The 14,441-nt window shown below is 46.6% G+C and overlaps 1 protein-coding gene across 7 annotated transcripts in view; it reads right to left on the bottom strand.

Annotated features, from left to right (window-relative positions):
* The window catches only part of OBSCN (obscurin, cytoskeletal calmodulin and titin-interacting RhoGEF), a 146,165-nt gene that overhangs the window by 38,989 nt on the left and 92,735 nt on the right, over positions 1-14,441 (bottom strand). For all 7 annotated transcript variants that reach the window (XM_077304054.1, XM_077304057.1, XM_077304056.1 and 4 more), the window contains 13 exons: positions 14,155-14,355; positions 13,280-13,362; positions 12,096-12,269; positions 10,840-10,999; positions 10,468-10,584; positions 9,572-9,736; positions 8,676-8,834; positions 8,259-8,436; positions 7,648-7,761; positions 6,568-6,735; positions 5,663-5,765; positions 4,086-4,215; positions 3,754-3,859 (listed from right to left, as the gene is read on the bottom strand). In XM_077304054.1, coding sequence (XP_077160169.1) covers positions 3,754-3,859; positions 4,086-4,215; positions 5,663-5,765; positions 6,568-6,735; positions 7,648-7,761; positions 8,259-8,436; positions 8,676-8,834; positions 9,572-9,736; positions 10,468-10,584; positions 10,840-10,999; positions 12,096-12,269; positions 13,280-13,362; positions 14,155-14,355 — 1,858 coding nt within the window. The remainder of the gene's footprint in view (positions 1-3,753; positions 3,860-4,085; positions 4,216-5,662; positions 5,766-6,567; positions 6,736-7,647; positions 7,762-8,258; positions 8,437-8,675; positions 8,835-9,571; positions 9,737-10,467; positions 10,585-10,839; positions 11,000-12,095; positions 12,270-13,279; positions 13,363-14,154; positions 14,356-14,441) is intronic.

The following is a 14,441-nucleotide window of genomic DNA, read 5'->3' as shown; positions in this document are numbered from 1 at the left end:
GCTGTTTTTGAAAGCAAATGCCTGGTAGCGTCAAACACTGATTTCCCGGCTTGATGACACTGCCGGTCGACAACTCTAAGACTCACTCCTATACCTGCAAGGGATACACAAATTTCTCGTGCAACCATCCACCTTCCAGATACACTGAGAAGCAGAATTCAGAATACTTTGGGGGGTGGGGGGTTGCAAATACAGGAGTATTCTGTGGGAATCGTGTGGTTTCATTACTAAAAGGGAGCCTCTGGGGTTTCTGCAGCAGGAGGGAGGTAAGAAAGCTGCCCTCTGCTGAGCTAAACACCTTTGGGGAACGTTTCTAATGGACTGCAGCCACAGGGCGTAGCTTGCAAGCCACAGCGGGCTGGTAGTCATCCTCTTTTCAGACAGAATGACCGCAAGCTTGTAGAAACGAACAGACTTCATTGGCTTGTGATTCTCTTTTCAAACCAGCTTCAAAATTGTTGCGTTTTAGTGGCATTTAGCTTTGCAAAGCGGGAGTTCCTGATGAGTAGGTGGAAGCTGTTAAGGGAGAAGGTAGGCACAGCGTCCCTGTGCTCCAGGCCCTCTTGGCAGTTAATAGGTTAAGCCGGCTAGCCACACGACGCAGGGAGATATGACGGGTGTGCATGAAGGGAAATAAAACTCGCAGAACTCTCTGAGTGGCACGGGGAGGTGGTTTCCAGAAGACTTTATTAGAAATCTTGTCGAACCCCTTGAGAAGGAAAAGGTTATTTTCACGGTACATTTTTCCAGTTTGGTTTGGCAAGACAATGAATGGATTCACAGATTTCTGCGGTAACAAGCTGGCAATGACTGTACTTTGAGGAAGCAGCTTCCAAATTAATTTCAACCGTAGCATTTTTGATAAGGGATAGGGAACATTTCCCAAAAATGCATTTCCGAATTTTACACAAACTCTGAACCAAGTCTTTTGATATCTTAATCATTAGAGCTGGGAAACTAGGTCATGTCTCTCTGAAAAGAGACATCCAATTCATTTATTTTGAAGTAAACAACAGTATTGATCATAGATTAACCATTCTGAACAGGGAAGCTGATAAGAGTATCTCAAAAAAAAATCTTTTAACATCTTAGCTATTGTGGAATCTACATATGCCCTTAGTGTTTGCGTAAAATAAATAGTTACTAGGGCAACAAATCAAACATTTTTCTAATCATAAACTGTATGGATGACAAAAGTGGCACAACACAGTGACCACAGACAAAGTCGTGTACCCCCACCTATTTGGGGGGGAGGGGTCTCCACATATGCTGGAAAAAAATAACCCACACAAAGAAAATAACATGGAACGACAACTTGAGATCAACTGAATTCACTCCAAAAGGGATGGAATATTGAGAGCGTCAGTTAGAGTAGCCTTTCCCAACTTTTTATCCTTGAGAATCCCCTGAAACATCCTTCAGAAGTGGAGCGATCGTGCAGAACAGGGTTGGGAAGCAGAGCTGTGGACACGCCCACCTGGGGCCCCTCCCCTTCCCACCCCCTCCAGGCCCGTCATTGGCCATTTTGGGATGAGGGGTGGGTGGGTTGGCATGACCATATATGGTCGTATCACTCCATAAAAGTGTAATGATTTTTAAAATATATAAAAACTTAAGGAAATTCCGCCCATTTGGGAAACCCTTCCAGGACCTTCAAGAAACCCCGGTTGAGAAAGCCTGCCTTACACTTCCAACACTGTCAGTGGCCTGTCAGAAGCTATGCTAGGCAATAGGGTTGCATGCTTCAGCATGGTCCGGCCACTTTGGCAATCACCGAAGCCCAAGGAGTCCAGCACCGTGGTGTGGAAGGGAGGGGTGCAGGTACCCATGTGCAGGCACCCTGCCCTCTGCGCCACAGTGCTGTCCGCCTCGGGCTTTGGTGATCACTAAAGCGGACAAACCGTGCCGGAGCACACAAGGCCAAGGGCTGCACCTGGCTCCATCCACGTTCTGAAAATATCGGTTGGGCACCAGTTAAGTTGCCAGTGGGTGTCTCGGTGCCCCCAGGCTCCAGGCCTTCCTTGTGCCACTGGGAGCAGCAAAGGTTCCTCACTTTGAACTGGAAACTTAATGACAAGTAAACAGTCTCCAAAGAAAGAGCTCGAAACCTGAATTCAGATTCGAGAATTCGAGAAAAAGGAGCCGAACATCTCTCAGGGAACAAGCTGCATTCGGAGATGAATATCTGGCTCAGAAGAGGACGATCGATCCCCTGAGACGTGCAACCTGTCCACAGGTGCTTCTCCACCAGCCTTGAAGTTACTTAATCGTCTGCCCCAAGCCTTGACCTTCTGGCCTACCCGTGGGATAGCAGGCTGTAGCTCCTGAGAAAGGGCGATACATCTCTTGGGTCATTATCGTTCCTGTTCCATTTGAACCACCCTGAGCCTTGGGGAAGGGCAGTATATAAGAGACAGGGAAGGCCATATTTGTTGCAGGGAACGGGAAGAACTGGACTTGAACTCAGAGCTCCCCAAAGTGAGCAGAGACCCAAAGGTGGTCCTTGGATACAAAAATATAAAAAATAATCAAGCAGCTTTACCCACCTCTGCATTCTAGCCACATATCCCTTAGGTCTGTTTTAAATATCCTTCCCATTGCTCAGCAAACACCATTCAGAGAATCAGAATGTAGTCTTTTTAATGTCTAACCAAAACCCTGAGAAAATGTGGCAAGATACTTATGTTTAGCAAGGACACCACGTGAAGCAACTGTGTTGAAAGCCCTCAGCTGTCTTGTTTGCTTTGGGTCTTTCTGTGCTATTACAGGATCAGCAGCTCATTGTTAAACCTCGCCCTTTGTTACAAAGATTCATGTTTGTTAATTATGTGTTATGTTGTACGATGGATATTTTGTGGGCTCTCATGGATAGGGCAATGGATGTTACGTTGCCCTGTTCTTCTGAGTTCTGTTTGCTATGGCTGTAAGCAAGAAACTTAAAGCCCAGATATATAAATGTATTCCTTGCTAAGGAAAGCAACATGGATTGCAGAGGTGCTCAATCACTTTGTACCGCGGGAAGAAGCCAAGGCCTGAGAACGGAGCTAGATGAGAAGCCAGAAAAAGATAACCATATTGCCAGGTGGCTTCAATCTTCTTCAAAACAGCCACGGAGAAGCGTTTTAAAATGTTAAAACATCAATTATACGAGGCATACTACAGCATCCTAGTATATATTACTGGCTCCGTCCTGCATCTGAAATTTGTTTTTCTCCAGATCAGGATAGGGAGGTGCATAATAGAATTACCACTCTAAATATGTGTACTCAACTGGAGCAGAAGTCTATTTAGAAAGGGGCTTCTACCTTACATCTCGGCCTTGAGTCACAGTTATTGATTTTAAAGCAATTTCAACTGGGTCCAACTTTTAGAAATTGTTGATTGGTTTAAAGTCTGGTCCCATTGTGTAATGTGTCTATTTGACCGGTGAAGAAAGCCATTTGGCCAACATTCCAAGGGTCAGGGTAGCATGTGGTCCTCGTTTTAGCATGTTGTATGATTTTATTCTGTTTTCACTTGGGCCTAGAAATCGCTTTTCGTCATTTTACAAAATAAATGTATTTTTTGAATAACTGAGAATTCTAATGTTTTATGAGTAGAAGATGAATCCTTAGGGCCTTTACATTTCAACTCCTTTAACCTTTGGGTTCTTAATTCATGCTTTGGGGTTAAGTTTTTTTCTCTCTCTTCTTCTTTGTCGGTTTTAGCAGTGATCTGAACAGGACACTTCTGGAAGGAGATAAAATGGCGTACCTTCAATTGTAATGGCTTGATCCGCTCTCCTCTCTGGCGCCAACGCAGCCGCGCTCTGGTGGTAAAGCTGAGCCCCACTCTTTGCTGCCCCTAGTCGGTTCACCAGCTAAAGAGAAGCGTGGAACGTTTGTTAAAAACATGCAAAGGTTCCTAGTTTAAGCCGATTCTTGCCTTTGGGCCAAGCCTGTTCGCCAAGAGTAACATTTCAGACTATGCACGAATTTTCGCAACCCAATTAATAAATTCATATAGATGATGTTCCAGGAGGGCAGAAGATTCCTTGGCCATATTAGACAATTGACAACACGACATCTGACAGTATCCCTGCCCACCTCACATTCGTAGAAGCCCACGTCGTCCTTACAGGCATTTTTTATCACCAGGACAATCACGCCGCTCTTCTGCTCACTGAAACTCTGGTGCTTATTTGGGTCGGTCAACAAATTTCCGTCTTTGTACCACCTGTTGGGGGAAGACCACAGGAGAAAAATGGAGGGGGGTCCTCTGTGGAATATTTCAGCAAGGATCAGCGTGTGGGAATGACTTTCTTGTACAGGACGGGGAAAGTAGAATGACAGAACTGCTGTCCCCCTCCTGTAAGGTACAGACTTGGGAGCAACCAATAGAGTAGATTGGCAGTTGATTCACCCTTCATGGCTTGGTGTGGAGAAGAACCGAGTTCACAGCTACACAGTGGACTGAGTCCTAGGCACTTAAAGGGATCTCAGCATTTAAAGGGATCCATCAGTCCTGAAAAATACTGAATATTTTTTAAGATTTTTCTGATCAGATAGTTCAGTAGCTGGAAAAATGCCCCCTCGATCCAACTGAAATTATACCTGAAAAATATCGATAAGGTATTTTCCAGGTATTTTTACAGCTTCAAAATGCACACCCCTATTCAGGACAGGAACATAAAATACTTCCTTACACAATGAGTAATTAAGCTGAGGAATTCATGGCTAGTGCATATACTGAGAGGCATGGGCACAGGTTTTCAGAGTAAGAGCTTTCAAGAGCAGGTTCTTACCCACCTGCTGGGTGTGCTACAGTGATACCTGAGGTCCACGAGTGGCTCTTAGCCACAAGGTATAGATGGAACACTCTGTCTGCAGCAGTGATGTTCTCCATTCTTGGTGCTTGAGGGAGGGCTTATGGAGTTCTGGACCTCCTGGTGGCACCAGGGTTTTATCCACTGGGTGACACATAATGTTGGGTTGGATGGGTCATTGGCCTGTGGGAGGGCTTCCAGAATTTTGGCCCCGCTGGTGGATCTCCTGATAACATCTTGGTTCTGTCCACTGTGTCACACAGAGTGTTGGACTGGATGGGCCATTGACCTGATCCAAGATGGCTTCTCTTATGGTCTTGTGGCATCAGCCTCGTGAAATCCATGAGAGGGAACGGAGATGGCTTTTACCCAAGATGGTGGCAGCAACAGTTAAAGGCCAGACAGTGGCTCATCTTGCTTCACAAAGAGACAAAGGTCATGACAGTGACCTTCATCAGTATTTCCAAGGTCCTACTGGACTCAAATCTGGCCGTTCTACTATAAAATACTGTGGCTACCCTCTGAAACTGCTTCACAGAAACGTTGTAAGGATCAAATGGAAGAAAGGAGACCAATATTTCATTTCTTCCATTTTATTGAAATGAGGCTGTATGTAAATTACAGAATGTTTTTAATACTTACTTCTTACTTATATTTATACTGGATTTTAGTATGGATGATTTAAATATATTGCAGCCTGCCCTGAGCCACTAGGATAGGCAGGAAATTAAAATAACGATATTATTATTAGTCACATCAGCTACAAATTATGCCCGAAAGGGAGGGAGAGGTGGGGTTGCAAATTAAGTAAATAATTAAATAGTTTTAATGTGATGAAATAAGGGCAGGACAACTCACCTGATCTGTGGAAAAGGTGCTCCTTCAATGGTGCATGTAAATTGCGCATCTTCCCCATCAGCATAATACGCATGTTTAATCTTGTTGACAAACCGAGGAGGAACTGGAAAGCAAGATTAAGCCTCATGCATATCTGAAACCACATGGCTGAAAACCAAAACAGACATCTACTCCAGCAAGCAGAGACCCATTAAGAGCTTATTCAGGAAAACAGTTTCCCACGTTCCTTGTTCCGCAGCTAGAAGCATACAACCAGCTGCTCAGAAAGCATCCGGAAGAAACACAAGTCCCACCAGGCTATCTGTACCCTAGGGCAGGGGTAGTCAACCTGTGGTCCTCCAGATGCCCATGGACTACAATTCCCACGAGCCCCTGCCAGCATTCGCTGGCAGGGGCTCCTGGGAATTGTAGTCCATGGACATCTGGAGGACCACAGGTTGACTACCCCTGCCCTAGGCCAATGAAACTGTTTAGCCATTGTCAGTTTCCTTGAATTTCTTCTGTACCTAGACTGACAGGTCATCTCCTACTATTGTTTTAACCCTATGGCCAAACAAAGGAAAATGGTAGATTGGGGTGGGGGAACAGCAGCTTCATGGTAGGATTACTGGCTCTAGGTTGGGGGAAACCTGGAGAAGTTGGGAGTGGAGCCTAAAGATTTGAGAAGGGGTGGAATTTCAAGGAGTATAATGCCAGAGTCCACTTTCTAGGTGGCCATTATTCTCCAGGGGAACTGATCTCCATTGCCTGGAGCTGAGTTGTAATTCCAGGGTATCCTACGGTCCTACCTGGAGGCTGACTTCAGTGGGCTGTCTGACCTATCTCAGCACGTGACACCCGGACATTTCCACTCACCATACAACAGGCATATTACGAGTAGCTCTTTGAAACACAAGGTGTGTTACCTTGAACAAAGATCTTTCCCAGAGTACTGGCGTTGCCCGCGGGGCTGGCAGCATAGCACATATACTGCCCTGAGTCGACACCCGTCAGATTGTCAAGGATCAAAGTGCAGGAGCCGTCCGGATCTTCGATGACAATGTGATGAGGATCCACCTCCACTGGTTTACCATCTTCAAGAGAAAACAGGATGACCCAGTTTTGCAATAACTGTCATTGGCCTCCAACTTGGGTTTTGTTACTGGTGAATGTATGTTTTTATTCAATGACTTATAGATACATAATTTTGCCATGATCTGGACAGCCCAAGCTAGCTAGTCTGATCTCCTCACATCTCAGAAGGCAAGCGGGTCAGGCCTCGTAAGTACTTGGATGGACAGTCCCCAGGGCAATCCAAGGCTGTTGTGACGAGGGAGACAATGGCAAACCACCTCTGTTTTTCTGTAGGCTCGAAAGCCCTATGGGGTGGTTAATTGCCCTTACCTGGATGGCCCCAATTAGCCACAGACCCACCCCTGTTGGGAATCCCTGGTCTATAAATTGAGGCCATCTAGGTCTCTCACTCCCAGGTAGAGAGAGATTGACCCATGCTGAATGGAGAATGGGTTTATATTTATTGACCGCCATCTTGTTTTACTATGTTATAGTTCCAATGTGTTTTAATGGGGTATTTTAGGGGATCTTACTGTATTTTATTGATTTTGTAAACCTCCGCGAGACATTTGAGAGTGGCGGTATATGAATATGAATATGAATACAGTGACAAGATGAAGTTGCAAGTCCAATAATCAGAGAATCACCATTATTGTGATTCTCTGATTTTGGATGTGCAACTTCAAGTTGTTGTTGTGTATCTGAATATTTAAATGATATCTTCTATATGTCACTTTTAATCCTAAAATTCCATGCACAGTGTAATTTACAGTTGTATTATATTTTTAGCTGCTCAGCTTTTGGGTTCCTGGCTTGATGTTCAAGGTTGGGTTCCCCTCGCCCCTTTTGTCTTTCTCTCGACAAACTGACTGCTTTATATTTGGATGCAGAGACTGCCCGAGAGTCCAGAACTTCGTCCACATCGGTAATACCTTTATACCAGATGACACCCGGCTTGGGAGTTCCCGTCACACGGCAGGCTAGCTTGACCGTTTCACCAAGTTCAGCTGTACAGTCAGCCAGTTCCTCCTCAAACTCTGGTGGATCTGAAAGCCAACAGATTTAAATCAACGGTTGTTCACCAGGAAGCCCAGGAAGCCCAGTTTCACTCAAGCTGTTCAGGGCTTGGGAAGGTTGGCCGTAATCACTACTTGGCTGGGAGACCACCTAAGAAGATTGCGGTAGCTACATGGAAGAAGGCAATGGCCAACCACGTCTGCTCATCTTGTGCCTGGAACACCCTTTGGAAAGGGTCAACATGAGTCAGGCTGCAACTTGACAGTATGTTCTTCTTTCTTGAGCAAGAAGCCACAGTAAGGACAAGTGGAAGGGGAAAGTTAACCGGTGTAGAAGAGGTACACTGCTCATCTTGTGCCTGGAACACTCAAGTGGTCAACATGAGTCAGGCTGCAACTTGACAGCATGTTCTTCTTGAGCAAGAAGCCACAGTAAGGACAAGTGGAAGGGGAAAGTTAAGTGGTGTAGAAGAGGTACACTGCAAAGAGCCTTAGAGACAAGTTCTCTTAACTCGGACAAGACTCACCCCACACTGGCAGGCTGATGCGGTGCTGGATACCACAGATTTCCTTCACCCAAGAGTTCTTGATGACGACGGTCCGGGCTTGGAACACGTATTTACGGACCGAGTCTTCCCGCTCGTGCCAGATTTCAAATGCCCGGTCATCGTCTTCAACCAGGTCATTTACATCTATGTTGGATAGCTGGAGGAGAGAGCGTTAAAGGTTAAACATCCCTCTGAAAAGCCCCCCGTAGCATCAAACACACAGCTATTCTGAGGTGCCCTCAGTTTACAGATTGGATACATTCATCTATACATTCTAGACCAACGGTTGCAAGATAGTCACCAGGTTTTGTCGGTATTCGTACTTGTACCGCAGTCATACAAGTGTCAGTTTGGCCTGGGAGAGAAGGTAAGGAGAGAGACAAATAACAACCCAACCTTCATCATGTTCTTGAAGCTGTAGCTGTAAGTGTCGGTCCTGGTGTCCCGTTTGGGCTTGCAGACCAAGAGGTAGTTCTTGAAGAGGAAGACGTGACGCTTGTGACCCTTCCAGGCCATTCGGGACCCAGGGGCCCCCTCCCACACTATGAACTGCCCCTGAAAAGACAAGGAGAAGTCTGTTGGCAAAGTTTCCGGCCCGTGGCAAATGTTAGGAGCATTCCAGGATAATGCAGATCTTCAAGGAAGGCATTCCTTACTGAGCTGTATCCCTGCTGGGTCAGACTAGTGGTCATCTAGTCCAGCATCCTGTCTCACAGAGTGGCCAACCAGTTCCTCTGGAGGGCCAACAACAGGGCATGGAGGCCAAGGTCTTCCCATGATAAGGGCATCAAAAGAGCCCTGCTAGATCAGACCAGAGGTCCATCTAGTCCAACATCCTGTCTCACAGAGTGGCCAACCAGTTCCTCTGGAAGGCCAATAGTAGGGCACAGAGGTTGAGGCCTTCCCCTGATGAGAAGAGCCCTGCTGGATCAGACCAGGGGTCCATCTAATCCAGCCTCTTGTCCCACCCAGTGGCCAGCCAGTTCCTCTAGAGGGCCAACAACAAGGCTCTAAGAGAACTGAGACAGGCCCAAGGTCATCCAGTTGGCTGCATGTGGAGGAGCAGGGAATCGAGCCCGGCTCTCCAGATTAGAGGCGGATTCTCTTGACCACAACACCAAGCTGGCTCTTTCCAGAAAGTGAATTCACGTGTGTCAGTCATTCGTGGCTTGACAAGACATTCTACCCCCCCCCCCCCGCCACAGAATGTTATGCTGGAATAATGTTTCATTAAGATGCCCCAAGACTCCTCTTTATGACTGCACAGACTCAAACTCTGAGGCCTCCATTACCTGTCGGATGGGCTCCCCAAGGATTTCGAGGGTCCCAGGATAATTCTCAATGAGCGACACATGGAGGTTGTTTTCCGCGCGCCTGGAGAGAGCAGACACGATAGCATAGGCCTGCTCTAGCAGCGCACAGTTTTGATTGCTCCTTGCCTTGTTTCGGATTAATTCCTGTTGCGGGAGGAGGAGAAATCTATAATGCATGCAATCCTATGTCACCGAATTTAGGAATTCTTTCTGTATTTAGAAAATTTACATGCTGCCTTTCCAGAGATAACCTGGAGCTGGCTTACAGCGAAGATAATAACAACATAAAAACCATTAGAAAACCCCCATTAAAACGCAGCTATAAAGCCATTAGAACACAATAAGAAAAAAACCAGGATAATGCCATTCATACAAGGCAGGGCAGAAGAACAGAATAGTATATACCCCGAGCAGCCTACAATTACATTGATAAAGATCCTTGGTCCAGAAGCAGGCGACAGAATTTTTTTTTAAGCCATTAGTTAAAAGTCTAGGTTAAAAGGAACGTTTTAGCCTGGCTCCTCAAAGAATGCTACAGACAGACTAACCCGGTGACCCACTGCAGACCATTCAGTTACAGGACCGTATCCTGCCCCCCCCCCCACAAACTCAATTGGTGCCTTTGGGACCCACTGAATTATCCAAACGTTTTTCAAAGGCGGTACCTTGTAACTTTCAAGAGAAAGCACATTAAATAAAGCAGATGGAGGGGGGAGTGGGATTAAGCATTCTGGGAAATTCTGTTTTATGCACATTCTCCATGAGAAGCAATCCTTGTGAATCAGATGGGGGGGGGCAGGAAAAGCCTCCCTCTGTGCTCCCCCCCAAAACGGCCCAAAAGGGATCACGCCAAGCGGAAAAGAAAAATTCCTGACCTTGATTATCATTTGATATTTTTGGATCCGGTTTATCGGCCTCTCGAGATAGTGCTGCAGAGGGAGCACGGGGGGCTGAGAAGGGTCTTCACTAGACAGCATCTCCTCTGCATACCGCTGGGCAAAAAAAGAAAAGAGTGTAACGATGAGGAATTCACAGGAAATCAAAATTTGCATCACTAATGAAAGGGTCAGGCTGTGTCACAAATAACAACCCAATTATGTGTAACATTTCTATCCTTCTGCTTCCCCCAGGGTGCTCCAGTTGACTACCTGGTTCTCCCCTCTTCTAGTTTGTCCTCACGACAACCCTGTGAGGTAGGATAAGCAGGTAGGATAATGCTAAAAAGTAACACCACCCTCGCCCCTTACCTTATAGAACTCCTGAACGGTCTTGCTGACCACAACAGACTCGGCCTGTATCCGTCCAATCAGATACTGGATGTACTTGTCGAAGTCCCCCTCGTTCTTGATAAAACACATCGCTACGTCATCGTCTGTGTCGCATTTCTGCAGCTCTGGGAAGAAGTTGCTGTGAGGAACAGGAAGAAAGGGAGACGATGACAACCAAATTCTTGACTTCCTGACTACGGCTTCTGCAGCGGTTGTGACACGAATGCGGCACAGTCACGGAATAATCCTTGGGGAACGTCTCCCGAGAGATCCGTGTTCAAATGAACTGGACTGACGCAAGGACATGGTAGTCACTGTACTGTTGCCTGCCCCAAGATTTTAGGGATAGATTCAAGAGGGTCGCCGTGTTGGTCTGAAGTAGCACAATAAAATCAGAGTCCAGGAGCACCTTTAAGACCAACAAAGATTTATTCAGGGCGTGAGCTTTCGAGTGCAAGCATATATTGGAATATTTAGGGAAGTTCAAACCATGAAGACGATTCTAAATGGGGAGAGGGCGGCTTGTCAAAACATGCAACCAATGTGTGAAATTTGGTGAATTTTCATCATTTCATCTCAATGAAAAATTCGAATGATGGCTGAATGCATGGGTTTTAGTGCAAAAGAGGACCCAAAGATGACCATAAACCAACAGGAGGACGTTCTTCTGACCCAAGGCAGAATCCATGATTGCTGTGGGGGTGGATTTTAGATGTGAAGAAGCATGTTTTTTTTTTATATCCCGCTTTTCACTACCTGATAGAGTCACAAAGAAGCTTACTGTTCTCTTCCTGCCCCCACAACTGACACCCTGAGAGGTAGGTGGGACTGAGAGAGCTCTGAGAGAGCAGCAGTCCATCTGGTCCAGCCTCCTGTCTCACACAGTGGCCAACCAATTCCTCCCAAGGGCCAACAATGTCACAGAAGCAAAGGCCTTTGCCAGATGTAGCCTCCTGATACTGGGATTCAGAGGTTGACTGCCTCTGAACCTGGAGGTTCCCTTTAGTCACCATGGCTAGCAGCCACTGATAGACCTCTCCTCCAAGAATCTATCTAACCTCCTTTCAAAGCCATCTGTCCCTGTAGGCCACTGCACAAAAGGAAGCCAATGGCTTTCTCTTGGGAAGTGAGAATGTGCCATTCTTTCCCCATTCTGAATCAGTCCTAAGGCAGCTGCCCCAGGCACCCCCGTTTCCATGTCAGGGTGGTTTGGTCCTGAGTGAGCTTGTACATACTTGGAATGGAAGTGGGTGATCTCAGTGATATTCCTGAAGACAACGAGCTTCTGGTTGGAAACAGCTGCTGGGATGTTGGGACAGGTCTCCGTGTACTGGACGTGATGGGTCTGGAGGAATTGTAAGTCCTTGACAAACTCTTCCTCGGAGTTCAGCATATCCTGGATAATGAGGCTAAGGAACGAAGGAGATGAGCAGGATGAACACAAACCATCTCCGGAGACCAAGAGGCTGGAATCCGATCCTACGGTTTCCACACAGCAGGAAAGGAAACTCTACCAACGTGGGAAGCCCAATCTCACCAGATTTCAGAAGCTAATCAGGGCCCACCCTGGCTAATATTAGGATGGGAGACCCCAAGGAACGCTGGCAGTCATGTCGTGGAGGTAGGCCATGGCAAGCCAAACTCCAAACCACCCTCGCCTGGCTGCCAGACAGTCCTAGGGGTCTCCTACAAATAATAAATAAATATCCTTCATGAGATTTTATTGCAATTGGAACACATACAAAATCCTTAGAGGTTAAGGTGCATTTTTTTAGATGATCTAAATGCTTCCTGGAGAGTCAGAAGTATTTACACGTGGAGCATGAAAAGCAGGGGGACAATCGCTTAAACCACGGCTAGTCAAACCGGCCCTCCAGATGTCCATGGACTACAATTCCCATGAGCCCCTGCCAGCTAATGCATTCGCTGGCAGGGGCTCATGGGAATTGTAGTCCATGGACATCTGGAGGGCCGCAGTTTGACCACCCCTGGCTTAAACAGTGAAAGGGACAACTTCGGTCTTTACCCCGAAACCAGAGGCAGAGCTCCCCTTGCTCCTGGGGGACATAATGACCATCAATAAGCCGGAGAAAGGCCATGTGTGGCTTCCTGCGACATATTGAAAGATCCTTAGGATTATTCTTATATTGTTATTATTTACTTATTTATTTGAGTTGTTGACCACCACTCTCAGGCCAGCCGGCTCGCAGTGGTTTACAACAAAGAAATAAAACACAGTCAAAATTACCCCGACAACAATAAAACCCACCCCAACCCCCAACAACTCGATTCGGCCCAACCTGTGGCCAAACTGTGTTTCTCCAGGTGTCTATGGACTATGAGCCCCTGCCAGCATGGGCATAGAGGAAAAATCAAACCTTTCCCCCTCCTCGGGAAGGACAGATTAGAAGGGGCTCACTTCAATTTCTTTTTGTAGTCGTCCTCTGACACGGTTTCCCCGGGGAACTCTGGAGCCTCCAGGACGCCCCATTCAGCTGATATCTAAAATGAAGGAAACAGAGATCGGATTTCGCCTCTCTTATGGCCGCCGTGGCTTTGTGGGGTTATTCCAGATGGGCCATTCTGTAGATAAGGCAATAGCCACTGGCCACTGGGGAGGATCTCAGCCGAGAGATATTTATTTATTCTGGGGGGATTTTGTTAAGTTCAAGGTGGCTTAAAGCCATCAAAAAGCCAGATAATCAAAAGAAATCGCTAGACGCAAAATGCTGCATACAGACCAGGGACGGACACAAGCTGGCTGACAAACTAAAGTTTGTCACAAATTTGGGCCAGCATGTGGTTCGTCAAGTGATGTTCGCAACCCGAAGGAGCGCCATGAACTTTCATGAATTCTGATACAGTTCTTGGTGGTTGGTGAAAAGCAGAAAGTCTTTATTTATCTGGACGGAGGGGTTGGCCGTCCAGATAAATAACATCCTTTCAGCAATGGCTGCCAGCAAATAGTTGGTTGTATCTTTTCTCTCCTCTCCCTTTTTTAAAATTAAGTCTTTTTCCTTTGCACTGGGACCTCCTCTGTGTGTCTAGCTCCACCCCTTAGAGCAGCCATTTTGTGATTGCGCTCTCCACCCTCTGTTCGAATCCCAAAAAGCTGGGACCCTCGCAATACGTCTCTGGATCTAGGATTATTTTTTTTTCAGATTTAAGGGAAGGGAAGAGATCTACGCGATTTTGACAGGCCTAGTCCCTTGTGGAAGCTCACAGACTGAAGAAGCAAAAGGAAATCTCACCGCATTACCAGTTAACACACTCCAACCCAGGGACGACCCTCACCTTTAACTTCTTATCCAAGTAGGCTGGGGATACCCAGCCTTGCCTGGAGGGGCTGGACTTGGTGGGTTTGGTCCTAACCAGCCACTTCAGGGGATGTGCAGAATCCAAGACTTCCACATACTGGCCCTCCTTCAGTGTGATGGTTTCACGGTCAGCACCCATGGGGGTATAGTCAGCGGTGACCATGTAGATGTCGAAAATCTGCAGGGAAAGTTCGTATTAACTGTATACTTCATAGAGAAAGCAACGAAGTTCGGAGATGCAGAGAGGATCGTGACACGTGTGAA

The sequence above is a fragment of the Paroedura picta genome, chromosome 11, assembly GCF_049243985.1.
Source record: "Paroedura picta isolate Pp20150507F chromosome 11, Ppicta_v3.0, whole genome shotgun sequence".
Classification (NCBI taxonomy): Eukaryota; Metazoa; Chordata; class Lepidosauria; order Squamata; family Gekkonidae; genus Paroedura; species Paroedura picta.
Note: the sequence above shows the minus strand (reverse complement) of the source record. Positions and strands in the feature narration are given on the sequence as shown.